At 49.5% G+C, this 20,873-nt stretch overlaps 3 protein-coding genes across 3 annotated transcripts; 1 reads left to right on the top strand and 2 right to left on the bottom strand.

The window, feature by feature from the left end:
• Nucleotides 1–321: 321 nt before the first annotated feature.
• Nucleotides 322–12,221, top strand: BTBD18 (BTB domain containing 18). The gene is made up of 5 exons (XM_061381565.1): nucleotides 322–1,220; nucleotides 1,390–1,502; nucleotides 1,638–1,755; nucleotides 2,386–2,553; nucleotides 6,682–12,221. The coding sequence occupies exons 4-5, from the start codon at nucleotides 2,430–2,432 to the stop codon at nucleotides 8,739–8,741; spliced, it is 2,184 nt and encodes a 727-aa protein (XP_061237549.1). The 5' UTR covers nucleotides 322–1,220; nucleotides 1,390–1,502; nucleotides 1,638–1,755; nucleotides 2,386–2,429; the 3' UTR covers nucleotides 8,742–12,221.
• SELENOH (selenoprotein H) lies at nucleotides 9,350–10,847 on the bottom strand. The gene is made up of 4 exons (XM_061381588.1): nucleotides 10,723–10,847; nucleotides 10,500–10,645; nucleotides 10,261–10,390; nucleotides 9,350–9,540 (listed from the first exon to the last, which is right to left on the bottom strand). Exons 1-3 carry the CDS (start codon nucleotides 10,845–10,847, stop codon nucleotides 10,290–10,292), a joined length of 372 nt encoding a protein of 123 aa, XP_061237572.1. The 3' UTR covers nucleotides 9,350–9,540; nucleotides 10,261–10,289.
• On the bottom strand, nucleotides 12,042–20,782 carry TMX2 (thioredoxin related transmembrane protein 2). Its single transcript, XM_061381583.1, has 8 exons — nucleotides 20,539–20,782; nucleotides 15,558–15,618; nucleotides 15,212–15,325; nucleotides 14,376–14,452; nucleotides 14,045–14,151; nucleotides 13,808–13,873; nucleotides 13,599–13,728; nucleotides 12,042–12,891 (listed from the first exon to the last, which is right to left on the bottom strand). The coding sequence occupies exons 1-8, from the start codon at nucleotides 20,725–20,727 to the stop codon at nucleotides 12,745–12,747; spliced, it is 891 nt and encodes a 296-aa protein (XP_061237567.1). The 5' UTR covers nucleotides 20,728–20,782; the 3' UTR covers nucleotides 12,042–12,744.
• Between the last annotated feature and the right edge of the window lie 91 nt (nucleotides 20,783–20,873).

The following is a 20,873-nucleotide window of genomic DNA, read 5'->3' as shown; positions in this document are numbered from 1 at the left end:
TGCTGTGCGGTTCCGACGCGGCTTGGCGTGCTCTCAGAATGTGTGGTCTCTAGATCATTTATTTTTTGTCTCACCCCTGAAAACAGCTTGTTTCTGACCAGGAAGTGCGCTAAAGACCTCAACACTCGAGATCCCTCCGGATGGAGAGTTCTGCCCCCACCTCGGGTCATCAGGTCTCCCAGATGTGGGTCTGGGGTGGAGTCTATGACAAACCTGAAATCAGGAGTTAGCCCAGGAACCTTGTTCCAGAACATTCCTGGCCTCAGGAGCCACCTAGTGTGAGAGACATGTGGGACCAGGTGCGACTGGCGCCATCTGTAAGCCTTCGCCTCCATTACGTCTGGGGCGCTCTTAGCAGGACCAAGGCCATTACCAGCCTCCTCCACGGGAAGCCGGAGGTGTCCTCCCACCTCCTTGGAGCCTCTTTTCCATTTGTTTTCATCGGGTGCCAAGGATGAGGCCTGCTCCTACAGAATCCCTCCCCGGCGGGCCCTTCCCCCTGTCTCTCGCCGTGGGAGCCCTCTTGCCCCCAGCCCCCAAGTCCCTCGAGACTTAGCTTCCCGCCCAAAGCGCCCCTCGCCCTGTGATTGGTTGTCTGAGGGGCCTTGGCCAATGCGGGGGGATGACGTATTCGCCCGGCGTCAACCCGCGAGGCTGGGGGAGGAGGAAGCACGTTGGGTCGGCGACGTGCGTGCGTGTGGTGCGCGAGGACGGTGGCGCGAGGTGTGTGGTGCGAGGTGTGTGGTGCTGGCTGCGTGGCCTCAGGCTTCCGCTGTCAGCGCCCCCCACCACCACCGCCCTGGTGCACGCGTGTGCCGGGGCCCGCGCCAGGACAAGGGCATTGTGGGGGCGGCTGCAAAGCCCGTGCGGCCGGAGGCGACAGTGAGGGCGAGCTTTGGATTCGGGCCTCCGGGACCCCCACGCTCCATTCCCAGAAACCTTCGCGCCGAGAGGTCTCTCTTCAAAGGAGTTGGGCCCGGGGCGCCCGGAGCTTGCGGAGCGCCCCGTTTTGCAGGGCCTTCCCTGAAGCCCTGCGTTCCCCGCTCCGCCAACCCCGATTCCTTTGGTTCTGGACAGGGAAGGAGACCTCGGGACGTTGTGCAGCTTTGCTAAGCCTCCCCGCGCCAGGCTGGAGTGTGGGAGGAAGCAAGGCAGTCTGGATCGAGGACCCAAGCACCGAGACGACCGCAGGAGCATCTCCTCCCGCAGAGCTATTCCAGGTTGGGTCTGGGGGCGAGGCCCAGTGCTGGTGGGTCGGGAAGTCTCCCCCAGGGCCTATGTTTGGGCCCTTGCAACCGCTGCCATCCTCCACTTCCGTGTCTCTGGCTGGGATGGAATTGAACCTACGGTTTCTTAATTTACCTTTTCCACTCGTTTCTTTCCCGATAGTTTGACGTGAACCGTTTGGAGCCCCAGTGCCACCTGACGGAAACCTGCATGCCGGGAAAGGAACGCCACCTGTGCAGCGTGTGGGGATCTCGGTGCAGAAAACTGGAAACGTAGTAAGCCCGGAGTCCAAATACCCAGCTTGTGCTTGGGAAGGGATAGAATCTAGCATAATCATCCTTGCTTCACTGTTAGCCAGATAGTTAACCAGATTGACAAACCTAAAGGCTAAATTCTGTACCAATTTCCAGGCGGAAACAGGCTTCCTCTGGACAAGAACATCTGAACCAAGGGTGGCAGTCTTGTTATTTCGGTTGGAGACCTCACCAAGCCCAGCAGCTTCTCTTCTCTGCTGTGCACCCTCTGCTGGTTAGTGTGATAGAGTGAGCTTGGAGAAAATAAGGCGTGTGTGACTTCTTAGAAATCATTTAATACTCAATAGGTGTTTTGTTAAAATGTGTTACATGTGGGAAGTATACCCATGAAACTCAGAAACGTGGTGCTCAGGAAGAATATGAGCAGTCAGCACCACGGGAGTTGAGTCCCTGGTGATATGAACGAGGAAGGCTTAAGGAAAACAGAAATTCCACTCGTGTAGTGCCAGTTCTGTGCCGGGCACTCACACTGCTAAGCGGTTTGGTAGAAAGTGACTCATTAAATCTCTCAAACAGCCTTATGAGGTTAGTACAGGACTATTATACTTCTCATTTCCTAGCTAGATCAGAAAATAAGACTCAGAGAAGTTAGATCATTTGCCTGAAATTATATAGCTCAGCTAATAAGTAACAGAGCTGAGATTCAAATCTAAGGCTATCAATGAGCTCCCATCTGTAACCACTAGGATATTCTTAAGATACACTTGGGGGCACAATCCCTGGATTTATGGTTCCTCAATTCATGCTTTTGTCTCTTACTTTCAAAATTCCTCTGTCATTTTAAACATAAAGAGAAAAAAATTAGGTATAACCATGCCTCTGAAAGGTGTTCTCTCACCCACAGGAATCTGATCCATGAAAACCCAGAAAGGTTGTTAAGAGATCAACATGTGCTCTCCTGCCAGTCCCAAAATCCTGTACAGGAATCCCCGGTTCCTCCGATTAGCTTTTCTGCAGCTTTATCACCAGCAAAAGAGTGGTGTGTTCTGTGATGTCCTTCTGCAGGCAGAAGGTAAGAGACTAGTAGGGACTCAATTGAAAACTCACCATAGACTAGGAGAAAATGATTTTAGGGCCAGGCAGTGAAGAACAAAACCAGGAAAGTGTGTAATGATTGCCTTTGAGTCCTGTTTGGTAAAGAGCTTTTTCTAGGACGGGTACATTTCTCAAAAGTGAAAGTGAGATTATACTCCTTTTAAAAAAAAATGAATTAATTATAAAGCTTCGTAAGTGTAGAAATTCTATAAAATGTGGATAATACGGTAATGGGATGATTGTGAAGATTGAGTTTAACATATGTAAAACACTTAGGTACTTTTAATGTTGTACTAAGCAGAATCCAAGTATTAATGGTCCTATTATGTACTTTTCTGCTTTCTTTTTTATTTATCGTTTTGGGCTGCGCTAGGTCTTTATCGCTGCGCCGGCTTTTCTCTAGTGGTGGTGAGTGGGGACTCTTCATCGCAGTGCGCAGGCTGCTCCTTGCAGTGGCTTCTCTTGTTGCGGCGCATGGGCTCTAGAGTGCACGGGCTTCAGTAGACGGGGCCCTGGGCTCGAGAGCACAGGCTTAATAGTATGGCTTACTTGCTTCTCAGCATGTGGGATCTTCCCAGACCAGGGACTGAACCTGTGTCTCCTGCATTGGCTGGCAAATTTTTTACCACTGAGCCACCAGGGAAGCCCTGTGTTCCTATTGTCTTGCCAAGCAAGTCACTTCGTCTCTTGGCAGTTCACTTTCTTCATTACCAACATTGTATAACACCCTCCAGTTTACCAAGTACATACAGTATAGTTTAGTTTCTCATCTTGATTTTCACGACAGCCTTGTGATATAAAGAACGTTGTTGTATGGTTCCAGTTCTATACAGATGTGCAAGTTGAGACAGTGATTTAAGTGACTTGTCTGTTGGTTCTCTTAGAAGAGTGGCGTTTCATTTCCTTTATTCAAAGTAAACCAGAAAAGTATACTGTACTAGCATGGGCACATAGTATATACAAAGATAAAGCCCATCCTTGTAAGGAGACCATATAAGGGGGAGATATTCCGGTAACCAATGCATTCGGATAACGAGGCAGTGTAATAAATAATATTGGGGTAGATATAGGCTGATACAGGAGTGCAAAAGAGGCACCTACTTAACAGACCTGAGGAGGTTGGGAGATGGGGTTAGGGAGATTTTCTTGGAGGAAATAACCTCTTAGATGAGTTGTGAAGGACAAATAGACGTAGGAAGAAGTGGGGAAGGATTTTTCCAGGCAGAGAAAACAGCATGTACCGAGATTGAGAGGTATGGGCCAGAGGTTTGCAAGTGGTTCATTATGGCTACAGCACAGATTGTAAGAAGTGTATTGATCAGAGCTGTGGCTAAAGAAATTAGCAGGTCTGAAGTGTTATACCAAAGAAGATGCTCTTGTCCTCAGAACACTGGAATTATACTTGTAGATTTTAAAGAAGAAGGTCATAACTTGTTTAGAAATAGCACTCAGGCAATGAGGGGAATTATTAGATTGTTATTGAGTCCAGATAGGAGGCCGTTTCGGGATCCAGGAAAAAGGGAATTGTGGCCTGAACTAAGGCATTGAGAATAGAAAGAAATATATGGTTTATGAGCTATTAAAGATAAGTATTAAAGAGGTATACGAATGTGAAAGTTGGACCATAAAGAAGGCAGAGTACTGAAGAATTGATGCTTTCAAATTGTGGTGCTGGAGAAGACTCTTGAGAGTCCCTTGGACATCAGGGAGATCAAACCAGTGAGTGCTAAAGGAGATAAACCCTGAATTCATTGGAAGGACTGATGCTGAAGCTGAAACTCCAATACTTTGGCCACCTGATGCAAAGAGCTGACTCATCGGAAAAGACCCTAATGCTGGGAAAGATTGAGGGCAGGAGGAGAAGGGAACGACAGAGGATGAGATGGTTGGATAGCATCACTGACTCAATGGACATGAGTTTGAGCAAGCTCCAGGAGATAGTGAAGGACAGGGAAGCCTGATGTGCTACAGTCCATGGGATGAAGAGAGTCAGACACAAATTAGCAATTGAACAACAGCAACAAAAAGAATTTACAAAATTTGCTGCAGTTAAGAACATAGACTGAGGTAGTCTTGGGTTCAAATCTTGTCCCTACTCCTTCAGTTCAGTCGCTCAGTCATATCCGACTCTGCGACCCCATGAACGCCAGGCCTCCCTGTCCATCACCAACTCGGAGTTCACCCAAACTCATGTCCATTGAGTCAGTGATGCCATCCAACCATCTCATCCTCTGTTGTCCCTTTCTCCTCCTGCCCTCAATTTTTCCCAGCCTCAGGGTCTCTTCAAATGAGTCAGCTCTTCACATCAGGTGGCCAAAGTATTGGAGTCTCAGCTTCAACATCAGTCCTTCTAATGAACACTCAGGACTGATCTCCTTTAGGGTGGACTGGTTGGATCTCCTTGCAGTCCAAGGGACTCTCAAGAGTCTTCTCCAACACCACAGTTCAAAAGACTCAAGCTTTCTTTGCAGTCCAACTCTCACATCCATACATGACTACTGGAAAAACCATAGCCTTGACTAGATGGACCTTTGTTGATAAAGTAATGTCTCTGCTTTTTAATATGCTGTCTAGGTTGGTCATAACTTTGCTTCCAAGGAGTAAACGTCTTTTAATTTCATGGTTGCAGTCACCATCTGCAGTGATTTTGGAGCCCAAAAAAGTAAAGTCAGGCACCGTTTCCCCATCTATTTGCCATGAAGTGATGGGACTGTATGCTTAACTAACTGTAATTTTGCACATTACTAGACTATGCCGTCTATGGGGTCACAGAGTCAGACACGACTGAAGTGACTTAGTAGTAGTAGACTATGCCAGTTTACTCATCTGTAATAACAACTACCTCACAAGGTTGCAGTGAAGATTAAAATTAATTCTGGTAAGAGCCTTAGGTGCCTGGCACCTAATAAGGACTCAAGAGTTATTAGGTTTTTTTTTTTAAAGAAAACTTAATATTTGATTAGATGCAGTGAGTAAGAGAAAAGGAAGAATCAAATATGACTTCTAGTTTTCAGGCCTGGGCCATTGGGTGAATGTGTTTTTATTTTGAAGTAAAAATCAGGAAGTTTTGGAGTGTGGGGAATGGTGAGTTTACTTTCTAGAAAGCTTGCATTGGAGGTACTTGTGGGACATCCCTGTTGTCTTGCAGGCTGTGGCATGCTTAGTATTTCAGAAGAGGTATCTGGGCAGGGTTGGATCTGGGAATCATCAGCAAGCCTTTGCTAACGGAAGCCATGGGAGAGGGAAAAATTTCTCCAGAAGTGCCCATAAAATGAGAAGGTGGCTCAGGACAGTGGATACCACGCAGTGGAGAGATTTCAGGAGAGAACTGAGCCCTAACTGAAAAGTGAAAGTCACTCAGTCGTGTCCGACTCTCAGCCCTGCGCCAGTCTCTGCCAGGGTGGTGGCTTCCAACCGGCGGCCTCGAGCCCCCCATGGACTGTAGCCCACCAGGCTCCTCTGTTCATGGAATTCTCCAGGCAAGAATCCTGGAGTGGGTAGCCATGCCCTCCTCCAGGGGATGTTCGTGACCCAGGGATGGAACCTGGGTCTCCTGCGTTGCAGGCAGATTTCTTACTGTCTGAGCCACCAGGGAAGCAAGCTTCCCTGATTATCCTGATTATCCATATCCAAAGCTCATGATCTTTTGATTAGGTCACAAGCAGCTTCTGTACAAATTTTTAAGCTCTTGGGTGAGTCAAAAACATTTATTCAGCAAGTGTTTGAGCCCCTACTTTGTGTCAAGTACTGGGTATTCTTCAGTGAGTCAGACAGGCACCGTTCCTGTCCTTGGAGCTTAGAAGTTTCGTGAAGGAGATGGACAGTTCCAATGCAAATAGCTGAATGCTGTGATAGCTAGCTAACCCAGACGGGATGGCGGAGGAGGGGTGGGGAAGGCTTTCTGAAAGCCTAAAATAAACCTGTAAAGATAAAAACTGAGTTAGCTGGGTAATGGCAGAATGTTCCAGGTAGGCAGAAGAAACAGATTTCTCCTACTTGAACTTCCATGAGGGCAACAGAAGGGACAGCACATTCAGGCATAGTGTCTGTGTTTAACCCGCGAGCGTGCCGCCGGCCTGAGGTAAATACTTGGGTTTCCCTGCAGGTGAGGCAGTCCCAGCTCACTGCTGCATCCTGTCAGCCTGCAGCCCCTTCTTCACAGAGCGCCTGGAGCGGGAGAAGCCAGCCCAGGGTCGGAAGGTGGTGCTTGAGCTCGGGGGCCTGAAGATCAGGACCCTGAGGAAGCTGGTGGACTTCCTGTACACCTCCGAGATGGAATTATCTGGGGAAGAAGTCCAGGACGTGCTTTCCGCAGCCCGCCAGCTCCAAGTGTCTGAGCTCGAATCCCTTCAGCTAGAGGGTGGGAAGCTGGTGAAGGTCCCTCAGGGTCGAAGGCTGAACAGGGAGTGCCTGCAGCCTCCCAGCCCCGCGCCAATCTCTGCCAGGGTGGTGGCTTCCAGCCGGCGGCCTCAAGCCCCCCTGCCTGTCACCCAGGCGCCCTGTCCTCTCAGGGCAGCGAGACTGAAGTCCTTGGGGAAGGAGGAGGGGCCCCCAGAGAAGAACCACCAAGAGAACCCGGAGAACTCGTCTGGCGCTCTCCTACTCAAGAGGAAGGCCAGGGCCTGCCCAGCTCCACAAGAACCAAGTGCTTCACCATCGAGCCACAGTCAGGGACCCAAAGAGAACAGGAGTGACCCTGCCCTCGGTCCTATCTCACTCTCCCCACCCAGCTTGTACCCCTGCGTAGACGAGCGACTCCTGCCCAGAAAGATCAAGCTGAGCCGCTCAAAGCCGTCTCCCGATGTCTGCACATCCAAGCCTGCCAGCCTCCTCAGTGGAGCCAGCTCAGTGCCCACAGCCCCTGGCCGGCGTCTGTGGCGGCAGAAGAGTACAAATAAAGAAGCACCAGAGGACAAGCAGAAAACGGGGCGAGCTAGTCCCCTCAGGAGCAGCCCAAGTGCATCGGGTCTTGGGAAGACGGCTGGGAACAAGAAGTGGAGCCCCGAAGCCAGGACTCCTCACCCAGACTCAGCAGAGGAGGGGCAGGTTGGGAGAGTGAAGCTTCGAAAGATAGTCAACGGGACCTGCTGGGAAGTCGTTCAGGAGCCTCCCCTCAGAATCTCTCAAGATAGCCCTCAAATCCCAGAACTCAAAGACTCAGGAGAGCCTCTGGGGACACAGCGATCCTCAGGTAAGGAGCAGGACCTGTCTTCCGCGAGAACAAACTTGTGTGAGGACTCACCTGTGTGCTCCAGGCTACAAGACGTTTTGCTCTCTGCCGGCAGCTCCCCAGACCACCCAGTGGAGAAGTCCGAGTTTGGGTCCAGCCCAGAGCTGGTAGGAAAGGAACCTAGACTGGACATGGGCTGCAGAGAGTCCTACACATTCAACCCAGCCCTGCTTGGGCAGCCCTGCGAAGCTGAGGAGTACCGCATCACCAGTGCTGCCGCCACCAGCGAGCTGGAGGAGATCCTGGATTTCATGCTCTGCGGCTCCGACATTGAGCCGCCCATGGAGTCTCTGGAGAGTCCCCGGGCTGAGGGCTGCAGGACCCCGAGTTACCACCTGACAGAAACAGGCAAGACCTGGATCGAAGGGGAAGAATGGTGTTTGCCAGACGTGGAGCTCTGGCCCAGGGAGCTCACAGGACTGGAAAAGGAACCTCTTGGTGAGAACAAAGAGCCAGCTGAGCCCTTCAGCCCCCTAGTCCTGCCCTCTGAGAACAAAGAGCCAGCTGAGCCCTTCAGCCCCCTTGTCATGCCCTCCGAGGTAAGTGAGGGGGAGGTGTTTTCAGTGGGAGGCTCTTGGACTCCAGACCTGGAAATTAGCAGCTCCCAGCCACTGGAAGGTCAGAGAGACAAACTTCTCCAAATGGACTCCGTTGACCCTCCCCAAAAGTCCTATGGAGACCTCTCGCCTCCCTGTTCAAACTGGGTGGACGCTGGCCTGGAAGTGTCCCTATCAATGGATGAGGTATTATACCCAGCTCCAGAGGCAGGCAAAGAGGGATCTGGCAACTCTGAGTGGGTGGGTCCACTTCCTGCCAGCCCTGAAGAGGAGATTGATGTAGACTCACTGTCAGAGGGGATTCTACCCATGGGTATTCTCTCCGTGTGGCCTGACCCTTCCTCAGAGTCAGAAACAGAGGTAGATATACTAACGTAGTGGCAAAGCGGGGAGGGCGGGCCACAGGGACTGGGAGGGAGGGACATGCTGGCTAAGAGGCTGCCAACAGGCCAGCATGTGTCCCTGTGCTCTCAGCACCAGAGGCAGGCACACCTGAAGCGCTCCTTCCCTCCCCAGGCTTTTGGAGCCAGGCAAAAGTCATTCCATAGGTAGAAGATTATGAACTCGAATCCCCTTCTTTTATAATCTTGTCTTCCAGTTAGTGACAAGTGAAACAATAAACTCTGTGGTCACCAACTCTAGTGAGTCATAGGTGACAGCCAAAGCCAGTCTCCCCGATCAGCAGGCATCTGATCCCTAGTACCTGGTATGTATGGCTTAGTCACTGCCGGCATGGGAAGTGTAGCCAAAAGCTCCACGGGGCTGGGAAGATGTCCTGCACCATCACTTCTGAGAAGTGAGGTGAGAAAAATAGTTCCTTTTATTTCCTTTTCCCCCATAGTTTTTACAAGTGTTTCTCATGCTCTATTAAGGACCATAGGAGACGCAAGTTAATTGGTGACCTCAGGCTATGAGGAACACGAGGACCAATCCCATAAGACTGGCTTAGGGCACCCCTTCCCATATTAATAAATTTACTTCAGGACTCAGGCTTTATGTAAACTCAAATCCTTTAATTTTTATTAAACCAAATCCAAGAACTTTTCAATGTCTTACTAGAGGACTGCCTCACAACTGAACCCTCATTTCTGGAGGGGAGGAAACCACAGCTTCAGGGACATGACTGAAGTTTGGCCATGTCCCGTCATAAATGCTCCAACATCACCAGGGACAGAGGCTGTGAAAAGGAGAAAGGAAAAGAGTTAGAGAAGGGATCCAGGTAATCCTAGCCAGCCCTCCACCACTGGACACAGCTCAAGGGGTGTACACACACACCGCCCCCATCTCACTCAACATCAAGTGCCTGACAACATGCCAAAGCCCTGTCTGCAGCACTCGGACAAAGACAGGGTTGGGTTCTGTGCCCAGGAGTGCCAGCATCACCACGCAGGGCTGGCAGCATATGCTAACACAAGAGGCAGTAGGCATACCTGAAACTACACAGAGATTTGGCCAGGGAGAATCAACACACACACAAATGAGGGCATCGGTGGGTTTACAGGAAAGTGAGCTGTTTTTTTAGAAAACAGAAAATCGGCCCATACTCCAAGGGACACAGTTCTCTGCATCCTTTAAGGTCACAATTTGCATTCTCATAGTCATTTACATTACCAACGGCATTCCACGACTTAGCTCAGAGACACTGGAATGAAACATAAAGGTAGCAAAGGGCACACTGAATAGGAAATTTTTTTTAGTGGGGGGGGGCGACTTTCAGTTTTCCACCAGGAAAAAGGGGAAGAGGTATTCCCACTAGAGGAAAGCCCGAGAGCAGAAGCGAGTCATGGAGAACCTACGTCCTGTGTGAAATCGGGGATAGGGGGTTTAACAGGAAGGGCTGCTTCGCCAGCAGCCGCACGAAGATCAGCCCCACTCCCCGCCATTCGCCATCTCGAACCTCAGCGAGACGCCTTCTGCCCCACCTCCCTACGAAAGGTACTTCTTCAGCTCCTCCAGCACCACGTGAGGCTCCGGAAACTTGAGTTTGCGTGGGGGCCCCTTCTTAAGACCCGTCCAGAGCTCCGCGCCTGGGAAGAAAGGCCACGTGAAGCGCAACGGCTGTGGAACCCTGCAGCCGTTCCCCGAAGCCACCGGGAGGCGGCGGTCTGGAGGCCCCCGCGCCCGGCCCGCACTCACTGCTGCCGTCGGCGCGCAGCAACGTCACCTCGAAGCTGCCCCTCCGCGGCCTGGCGGGGTTCACCTTCACCGTCAGCTCGGGGGCCTGCAGGCGCAGCGCCTGGCTCAGGGCCGCGGCGTTGCGCCCGTAGACTCGTCAGCTCGTGCTGTGGGGAGAGGGGCGAGGTCAGAGCCCGGCCCAGGCCTGCGGCGCCCGCGCCCCGCCGCGCCCCGGGCCGCTCACCAGTGCTCGATGACGACGCTCGGCCCCTCCACTCCCCCTTCCTGGCCGCCGGCCGGCTTCTCCCGCTTCTCGGCCGCAGCGGCCAGCGCCGCCTCGGCCTTCCGCTTCCTCCCGCGGGACGCCATGGCGCCTGGGGCCCGGTTGGGGACAGGGCACAGCCGCGGGCACAGGCCAGCCCGGCTCCGAGCGCGGAACCGCAGCCCAGGAACTCAGCTCCCGACGTGAAACCTCTTAAGCTGCGGCAAGCGTGGCGCAGGGCGCACACGTGGTCTGGAGGCGGGGCCGCGGGCGAAGCCGCGCTGCGCGCAGACGCGGGGAGGTGCGGAGCGCCGCGCCCAACCACCTGGCTGGGGGCCGGGTCGCTGTGAAAACAAGTCTTCACGCAGGCGTTTCTGAAACCGCGGCGCCAGCTTGAACGGTGTCCATCAGGACTGCTACCCAAAACTTCGCTCCTGGGACCCACGGATCAGTCCCAGACCGAGTGTACAGCTTAACTCTGGGGTTAAGTAAACTTTGTTACGGGTGCAAGGTTTTGATTTGAAGCTTGGATTGTTTCCTAGTCTTTAAAGCCAAGCCAATATTATATCTCCAATTCATTTTGAGCTTCTTCCAAGTTAATTGCTTAGATCTAACGTCGGTAATCATTCAGGATCCTTCATTAATATGAATAAAGTAAATTTACTATTTTGTTTACATCATTGATTTTCAAGTGGGATGTTAGTAGGGTGTTAGTAATATCACCACCATTTGAGGAACATTTTTAAATGCATGCAAAGGTCCTGAGATTTTGACAAGCCTATCTATGTCTATTTTGAAAAGATGCCCAGGGATTTCTTAAGTCCTACTCATCCCTCATTTCCTCCCCCTTCTCTCTCATTAAGGTCTGTATTGTCATCATAATAATCTAGTAGATTCTTCAGTTCTGTTGGATAGCTACTCTTCAAAAGGGCTTCCCAGGTGGTAAGTGGTAGAATCCACTTGCCAATGCAGGAAACATGGGTGTGCTCCTGGGTTGGGAAGATCCCCTGGAGAAAGGAAATGGCAACCCACTCCAGTATTCTTGCCAAGGAAATGCCATGGACGGAGGAGCCTGGCAGACTAGTCCATAGGATGACTGAGCGACTAAACACCAACAGAGGGAAGACCCAAACCTGCAGCTGTCCACAGTGTGGGGACCTGTGTGCAGCATCTGATGAGCTAATCAGGATGGCCTTTGAAATGAAGAACATGGCAGAGTCCTCTGCAATTGCCTGGCTTTTCTAATGCAGGAGCGACCAACACTTCCACTTGTAATGCATGAATCACACACAAAGGCAAAATAAAGTAATTCTCAGTCTCTTTATTGTGCAAAACCATCAACTGGGTGTGGAGAGGATGCAGGAGGGTTAAATGAGCCATCGTCCAGGGCCCACCACACAAAGGAAGTCTCCAACTTCTATTCCCCTTCTTCCCAATCTTCATAAAATACGTAGATTATTCAGTAATCTTCAAAGAGAAAAGTCTGTGGTTGAAGGTTTTTCCTTGGGACCGGTCACAGGCTTACACTTTTTTAAGTACAGGCCAGACTAAGCCAGAAGGGCCTAAAGGAGTAAGATTCCTTGAGGGGAAAATCTCAGCACTAACTCTGCACCTTGGCCTGTTAGGGTTTAATCTAGGCTAAGTAAGCTGCATGGCGCCACCGTGAGGAATGAGACCAGAGCCTGATGGAGACGTCGGGCAGCACATGGTGGTTGACGCACTGGCCCCACTTGGAGGGCAAGCCTTCTCCCTCCACCAGACAAGATCTTTCCCTCCCTCCAGTGAAACAGCGGGCCGCAACAGTGGGGGCCTTCCGAGAGGGTGCCTGTCATTGCCCTGGATGCCTCTTAAAAGTCAGAAGCGATACCCTCCCCATCTAGGCATAGCCAAACAGAGGAAACATAAATAAAAGGCCCGGGTCTCAGGCAAGGCTTGTGGTTACACAAGGGCAGGGCCCCTGAGGTGCCGGGGACTGACAGGAGAGGAAGCACTGGAGCAGGGGTCCTATTTGTCCTTCTTGCTCTCCTCATCTGGCACGGCAGCAGGCACAGCGGCCACAGGCTGCTCCTCGGGGATCTTATCTCCAGCCTTTGACAGCTTCTTGGCCCGCTGATAGAGCTCATTCAAGTTGAATTCTCGGATCACATTCTCCTGTGCAAAAGGGACACACGCATCAGGTTCAAGCTGGAAGGGAGAGTCGTGTCTGGGAAGAAGTACAGTTGACCGTCGAACAGGGGTGTGGTTGGGGCACCGACCCTTTTGCAGTCAAAAATCCATGTATAACTATAGTCAGCCTTCCGCAACCACAGTCCGGCTCCAGCCGACCACGCAGGCTGCGCAGCACTGTAGTTTTTACTATTGAACAACATCCACACGAGCAGACCGACACAGTTCTGACTCGTTTGTGCAAAGGCCAACTGTATTTACACAGTCTAGGAAGGGAGGAAGCAAAGGACAGGAATCTAACCCAGATCTCTTTTTTGGGGGTACCTGAAAAAGTCAATTAATATTCACCTATTATGTGCCAGTCACTGTGCCAAGAATTATAGCTACATTATTTAATGTAATCTGCAAAACAAAACCTGTAAGCAAATGTTACCCTCTCCAATTTACTGCCAAGGAAACAGACTGTAAGAGCCACCGAGACTGAGTCTTAACTAATAACCGTTCCTTACTGCTATAATGTCTGGCACGTGGTAGGATAATTTGCTGAGTGAATCCATGAATGAGACCTAATAAACAGTCCACACTCTCAAAGCTTGTGGGCAAGTAGCAGAACTAGGAATCAAACCCAGGGTGCGCTCCAAACTGACCTCCTGTTCTACACCCTCCTGCGAACCACCTGCCCGCTCATGTACCTCCGAGAACGTCCAAGAGACAGCCCGGCCCTTCTTGTCGATCTGCGGCCGCCGCATAACCTCCTTCCCACCTTGGAACAGGATCAGGGTAGGCAGCTGCTTGGTGAGGGGTGACGTGCTCACCTTGTACCTGCAGGATCCAGAAGGTTCTCTGTAAGTGCATCTGCGTGTATCGCCCCAGGGGACCCCCTGCCCAGGCCCTCACATACCGTGTACTAACGTCAGTGTAGCGTCCAACGTCCACCTTCCCAAAATTCAGCCCCGTACAGTTGTATCTGGGAGGAATGTATTGTTTCACAAGATGAGAGAGAAGGAATCAATGAAACAGAGGCACAGATACCTGAGGGTGGGGCAGGAGTGCCTTTGGTTGCAGTGTGCAAAAACCAAGGCCAAACCAACGAGAGGGAAGGGACAATTTCTACCGCCCCTCCCTCTGTCCCACTCACTTGAGCGAGAGGTCAGCGTAGATAGGGGCAAATGACTGGCAGTCACTAGACCAGTTGGCGAAGAACTCCACGATCCAAGTGACCCTCTTGTCCCGCTCCAGCTCCTCCTGCCACACACAGAGAGGAAACGGTGAACTGAATTACACAGGCTCCTGGAAGATTCAGACTTTAGCACCTAACTCCTCATCTCGGCTTCCCCATACCTCTGTAGACCCCACAATGAACCAGTGCCCTTGACTTCCATCCTGAAGCATGGATGTTCCTCTGAGTAGGGAGCGCAATGACAAAATCACCCCCAAGGCACCCAGGAACGGGGAAGAAGAGTACTCACATCAATGGTTTTGTCACTGAAGTACTTGATGTACTCAGGGCCCATATACAGGGGGGGTTTGCAGGTCATCAGGAACACTAAACACAGAAAAAGGGTGTCACAGGTGTTAACTGCAAAGTGGCACTCGCCATCTACCTCTGTAAGGATTAAGTCACACGCGCCCGCAGCTGCCGACCTTCAACACCCTCTGAAGGAGCTCAGGGTGCAGAGCAGAAACGAGGCGCCCTGCGCTCAGGGAAAAACTGGCAGTACGGGTCTTCCGATAGTTAAATATTCTCAGGAGCCGATTTTATGAGCTCAATTCGTGTATCTCCTCACATCTAGAAAAGCACCAAGATTCTTTATGGTGACAACGGTTTCTCGTGACTGGCAGAAAGCTTCATGAGACTAGCACACACTTTCTATAAAAACATATGCTGACTGCATGTACTCCCCCCTTCGCCAAAATCAAATACACACTGTCCTTTCCTCCCACCTCTCTGGACCAGTTCCTCAGAGCTAACTGAGGTGCTGTCTCCCAGCCTGCAGGCCTCGTTTTCCCCCAATTAAAACTTACCTTGCAGCTCTCATGTTGTGCATGTTAAGTCAGCACAGAAAACATATAAGGCCTTGAGTAGGGGATTTACTTTCAAACCAACCCAAAGATTCCAAGTACCAAAGAGTGCGTTTTGTAGACATACACAGACACATTCCCTTCCTCTTAAAATACAATCTCTGTAGGTTCTCACCATCTGAGTCTCACAGTTAATTGGTTATAAGCTATGGAAGACAGGTATGGAGAAACTGGTTTGGTGCTGGAATTTGGTTCCCACAACCAAGTCTTACACTCTCCTTACCTATGCAGAGTGTGATATAAAGCAGGCCCATACGGATATCCAGGCGGAAGAAAAGAATCGCATTGGCCACCTTACTAAACATGAAGATGTTGCCTATATGCTGTTCCACGGTGACTGAAACACAAAGATGTCAGAGGTCAGGCTGGGCTGCGTGCTCCCATGTTCTATTATTTGTCCCTCTCCTTGGAATACTTTGAAACGGGAGAGGGGGGAGAGGATAAAAGTCTAAGGTCAAATTCAGCCTTGGCAGAGAATGAGGGACAAGTTCACCAAGTTATGCCCCTCTCATAACATGAGGGGAAGACTCCGGAGGTCCTTGGTCTGAACCGCGGGAAACCACACTTACTGGACCTGCGGTTCTTCATCATCACGATGGCGCTGAGAAACATCAGGATCTCCACTTCTCTCTGGAACAGAATCAGAGCGTCAGGAATGGCATGAATGGAAACGATTTGGGTGACCAAGGGAGCCAAATATGTGATACAAACCAACAGAGAAAAAATGAACGAAGATCCAAACTGGGAATGCTAACAGTAGAGAAATGACAGGACTCAGCTAAGCAGCAGTGCTGGCTTCCCAGGTGCGCTAGTGGTACAGAACTCACCTGCCAACGCAGGAGACACAGAGGGGCGGGTTTAATCCTGGGTTGGGACAATCCCCTGGAGAAGGGCATGGCAACTCCAGTATTCTTGCCTGGAGAATCCCATGAACAGAGGAGCCTAGAGGGCTACAGTCCACGGGGTCGAAAAGAGTCAGACACAACTGAAGTGACTTAGCACGCACAAGGGGTAGTGGGGAAAACACCAGTCAGAAGATCCAGGCTCCAATTCTACCGCTACCACAAACTGCCTGTTGCCTTTCAGCAAAGTACTTCACCTGGGAGCACGGGCTTCCCTAACTGAGGATTAAAGAAGATAAGAAGTATGAAACAGTTATATAAAGTATATGGTGTAAAACTGTAAGATACTACAATCAACTCAGCATGACTCTGGTACAATATAACTTTCCCAGGTAAACTTTCTCAATCATTCCCATCAGTACAACAGATGGTTATTCCATTTGTTTGGTTTTAAGGTAAAACATTCCTCTCCACCTAATATTCAGTGATAATCCATGCACCTTGAATATAACCTGAGAGCTGAAGGAGGCCCTTCAAACCTCTCAGAGGGACTTTCAGTACCACTAGTGTGTTGTTCGTCCTCACCTTCCAGAAGGTAAGTTGCATGTGAGTTAAGTGACACAGACAATGAAAATGACAAAGACGCAAACTTCAAAGAGTAAAGACTGCAGTGAAGAGTAACAAGGACTTTGTGAGAGATTGCACACGGGGAGGGCCTTCTGTAGACTGGAGGGTTTGAGGCGTTCCATACCTTTCTGTTAGTCATACAGGATCCAAATCATTATTTCAGACAGAACCAATTAACTGTGATTTACGGCTGGCAATCAGGGACCTAGGTTTTTAGCCTCAATCTCCAACAAAAAGCAACTGACTGGATTTAGAAATGGACATTGAATGTGTGGGGCGGGGGGCGTAGGTAGGAAATATGACAGACCTTAATAAATATTCCACCCGAGTAGAAATTAGGAAGAGTTTTCAAGAATGAAACTGGCTTTAAATTTATAATAGCCAGGACATGGAAGCAACCTAGATGTCCATCAGCAGATGAATGGATAAGAAAGCTGTGGTACATATACACAATGGAGTATTACTCAGCCATTAAAAAGAATACATTTGAATCAGTTCTAATGAGGTGGATGAAACTGGAGCCTATTATACAGAGTGAAGTAAGCCAGAAGGAAAAACACCAATACAGTATACTAACGCATATATATGGAATTTAGAAAGATGGTAATGATAACCCTGTGTACGAGACAGCAAAAGTGACGCTGATGTACGGAACAGTCTTATGGACTCTGTGGGAGAGGGAGAGGGTGGGAAGATTTGGGAGAATGGCATTGAAACATGTAAAATATCACGTATGAAACGAGATGCCAGTCCAGGTTCAATGCACGATACTGGATGCTTGGGGCTGGTGCACTGGGACGACCTGGAGGGATGGTATGGGGAGGGAGGAGGGAGGAGGGAGGAGGGTTCAGGAGGGGGAGCACATGTATACCTGTGATGGATTCATTTTGATGTTTGGCAAAACTAATACAATTACGTAAAGTTTAAAAATAAAATAAAATTAAAAAAAAAAAAGTGGCTTTTATAATTATGCAAAGATTTAAAAGAGAATTATGCCCAATCAGGAGACCAAAGACAGGACTAAAAGGAATATACTCTAAAGACAGAATGCGTCTGTGGTAAAGACCAGCCATGTATACTCCAAACCTTACTTCCTTCTTCTCCTGGACATACTGCATCTAGGGAGAACTGTGTGACCAGCACTCCTAAACGCACTGTGAGCAGAAGTGACGCACCACTTCTGTGCCCAGGCAGTTAAGAAAGGGGATGCACATCCTTGCAGGACAGCTTTCTTTCTCCACCTGCTGGCATGGTGCTGGGATGATCTTAAGGCCATCAGTAGGAGACAGGACGAGACTGGGTTCCAGAATAACTGCATAAACAAGAGCTCCCTTGGTTGTTGGCTTGTTTATTCACCGTTTTAAACTTTTTTTTAAAGCTAATTTTATCTTTACTTGTTTTTGGCTGTGCCGGGCCTTTGTTGCTAGGCGGGCTTTTCCCTCATGGGGGTGAGCAGGCTTCTCACTGGGGTGGCCCCCTCATTGCAGAGCAGGAGTTCTAGGGCACATGGGCTTCAGGAAAGCAGTGCGGCTCCCGGGCTCCAGAGCACAGGCTCAGTAGCTATGCACACCAGCTGAGCTGCGCCACACCACGTGGAATCCTTCCTGACTGGGGATCAAACCTGTGTCTCTTGCATTGACAGATGGATTCTTTACCACTGAGTAACCAGCGTAGCCCTGTTTCAAACTTTTTATTAAGAAAATTCTCAAACACACACCAAATCAGAGAGGATACTGAAGGGTGGCAGAATACGCCACTCCCAAGTACGCCATTGTGGCATAAGGATTATTTTGAGTCTAAAGGCAACTGATGAGAAGTAAAATAAAGAAAAGCTCCATGCCCTTCCCTTACGTGTCTAAGAGTAGGACAAAAATTTACCTTCTTTACCAAGGACAAAACTAATCAGGGGAGATAACTTTAGATGCTATCAGCCTGGAGATAGCGCCAGAGGGATCTACCGTAACAAACTCGCCTTTATCTACCATCAGTTTACCTTTCCAATTTTCAGCTCCTGCAAACCTAAAACTCCTTCCTTCTTCATCCTGTCATTTCTCCACAAATCTATTGTTCTTTGTTGAAGATGCCATATAAGCTGGAATTCTAAGCCTCTTTGTCACTGATTTTTCCCTGGGTATCTCCCTTGTACACAAGTTACACATGTTAATAAATGTGTTTGTATTTTAATTGACTTCAATCTGTCTTTTATTACAGTAGTCTCAGGCAAGACCTCAGAAGGGCAAAGGGAAAATTATCTTCCGCCTCCTACAATACCTTAGTAAACCCCTAATACTCAGTTTCAATAGTAATATTTTGCCAATATGGCAAAATATTTCATCTACGCTACCCATTTCTTTTGCTGAAGAAACTTAAAAGCAAATTGCAACTGTATCATTTTGACTATAAAGATTTCAGTACATACTGCTTACAGATAAGAACTTCTTTCTTAAACTAAAATACCATTATCATATCTAACAAAATTAATACTACTTCCTTGTTGTTATCTAATACTTGGCCCTTATTCAAATTCAAAGGTTGTGGGTGTATGTGCTTACACACTCAGTCCTGTCTGACTCTTTGCAGCCCCATGTACTGAGGCCTGCCAGGCTCCTCTGTCCATGAGATTTCCCAGGCAAGAATACTGGAGTGGGTTGCCATTTCCTTCTGCAGAGGATCTTCCCAACCCAGGGATCAAACCCTAGTCTCTGCACTGGCAAGTAGATTCTTCACTGCTGAGCCGCCAGGGAAGTCACATCCTTGCTAACACTATCTACCTTAATACTGTAACTTCCAAATCACCAGGCTAAATGAGTAAAACACAGATTTTTCCAGGAAGACAAACAGTTATGAGTACTATATAGTTAAAAAAAATAACAGAGTAAAAAGAAAACATAACACCTTCCAGTATTTTGCATATAATTAGGGAAGAGTATTCAGAGAAATTAATTGCATAAAAAGTCCCTTTTATAAAAATCTTTATTTCCATCCACTTACATGTTTGAGTCTTATTTTGGTTAAAGTGGGATAGATAAAAATAGGATCTTTTGAAGAAGATGGCTACATCTGAGCTAATTAATAACACTGGGAAAGGATAGAGTATGAAAAAGTGTGAAGAATAAAAAGTAAGGAAGCAGGTTCTGTTAAAGTTCAAGACTCATTTGGGCCTTTGGGAAAAAAAGACAAAAACTCAGGTGACTGTCTTTCCTCAGTACATGTATGCGGCTATTCAGCAGAGGGCAGAAAGCTTCGACTTATTTTACACTTTTTTTTTTCCCCTTAAAACATGCAGAATCTTAGTTCCCTGACCAGCGATGGAACCCAGGCCCCCTGCAAGTTAAGTACCGAGTCTTAGCCCCTGGGCCACCAGGGAAGCCCCTCAAGTTATTTTTCTGAGTGGTCCCTCCATCCAGTTCAGGGAGGACTGCAAGAGGCTTGAGACGGATTTCTTCACGTTGTTTTTTTTTTTTTTACAATTCCATTTCCATAGGCCTAACAATTTTATTTATTTTTACATCCGCAGTATGCGGCACAGAGCCCAGCACACAGTCCGCCCTGTGAGACTGTTAACTTAATTTTAAGAAACGGCTGTGTGCTGTTACCATGGTTGAAGACTGGTTGCAAATCCTCGTCGCTCACTAGTTGTGTGACCTTGGACGAATCTCCTAACCACGCCAAGATCCGTTTCTTCATCAATGAAACGAGAATACCAGAGATACTACTTGCCTTGTACAACTCACTGGTTCCTCAACAGGCTTTACTAACGAGCAACACTGGAGGAGAGTGCGAGTGCCCAGTTTGGGGAGGACTCTGGTCGAGCATGGACTGGGCGGTGGGAAGGAGCTTGGACTCAAAAGGCAGAAGGCTTAGACTGTTGGGCGAGCTAACCGGCTGCTTTCCCACCCTAAACCAGAGGAGGTTTAGGCTGGATAACAATCCACGCCCTACACTCTTAGTAGTCTGTCAAGTGCGCTAAGAGGCCCGGAACCTGAGGCGTTCTCAAAACAGCCAGCCTCGGGGCTCCCGGCTGCGACCACCAGGGCGGGGACAGTCAAGGTCGTGGGGTCCCGAGGAGGGGGTCGCTCACCCAGTCAAAGTCACACGGGTTGCCGTCTTCGCGTTGCGTGGGGAGACTTTCGCAGACAGGGGGCAGCTTCCTCACGAGTAGGAAGGCAGCAGAGAGCAGGGCTGACAAAAAGTAGTAAGGTCGGGCCAGCCATCGTGAAAGTCGCGGGACCGAATACACGAGAGCAATTAAAGGCGCTAGGACCGCCATCTTTCCGGCCCCCTGAGGCGCCGGCCGCTCTCTTCGGCTTCCGTAGGTCTGGTCCCGCCTCTCTCACCATTGAAGGTTTCCATTGGGCCAAGTGTCAGATGCCCCGCCTCTGGACCCGGAACTAGATCTCTGATTGGCCCCTACGG

The sequence above is a fragment of the Bos javanicus genome, chromosome 15 (genome assembly GCF_032452875.1).
Source record: "Bos javanicus breed banteng chromosome 15, ARS-OSU_banteng_1.0, whole genome shotgun sequence".
Taxonomy (NCBI): domain Eukaryota; kingdom Metazoa; phylum Chordata; class Mammalia; order Artiodactyla; family Bovidae; genus Bos; species Bos javanicus.
This window is presented reverse-complemented; position numbering and strand designations above follow the sequence as displayed.

Bases quoted from the DNA above. Each gene is read 5' to 3' on its own strand.
- BTBD18 (XM_061381565.1), top strand. From the start codon at position 2,430: ATGTGCTCTCCTGCCAGTCCCAAAATCCTGTACAGGAATCCCCGGTTC. The intron at 2,554-6,681 runs GTAAGAGACTAG...GTTTCCCTGCAG, and splicing joins TGTCCTTCTGCAGGCAGAAG to GTGAGGCAGTCCCAGCTCAC.
- TMX2 (XM_061381583.1), bottom strand. From the start codon at position 20,727: ATGGCGGTCCTAGCGCCTTTAATTGCTCTCGTGTATTCGGTCCCGCGA. The intron at 15,619-20,538 runs GTGAGCGACCCC...ATTCTGTTCCAG, and splicing joins ACCCGTGTGACTTTGACTGG to AGAGAAGTGGAGATCCTGAT. The intron at 15,326-15,557 runs GTAAGTGTGGTT...TTTGTGTTTCAG, and splicing joins GATGAAGAACCGCAGGTCCA to TCACCGTGGAACAGCATATA.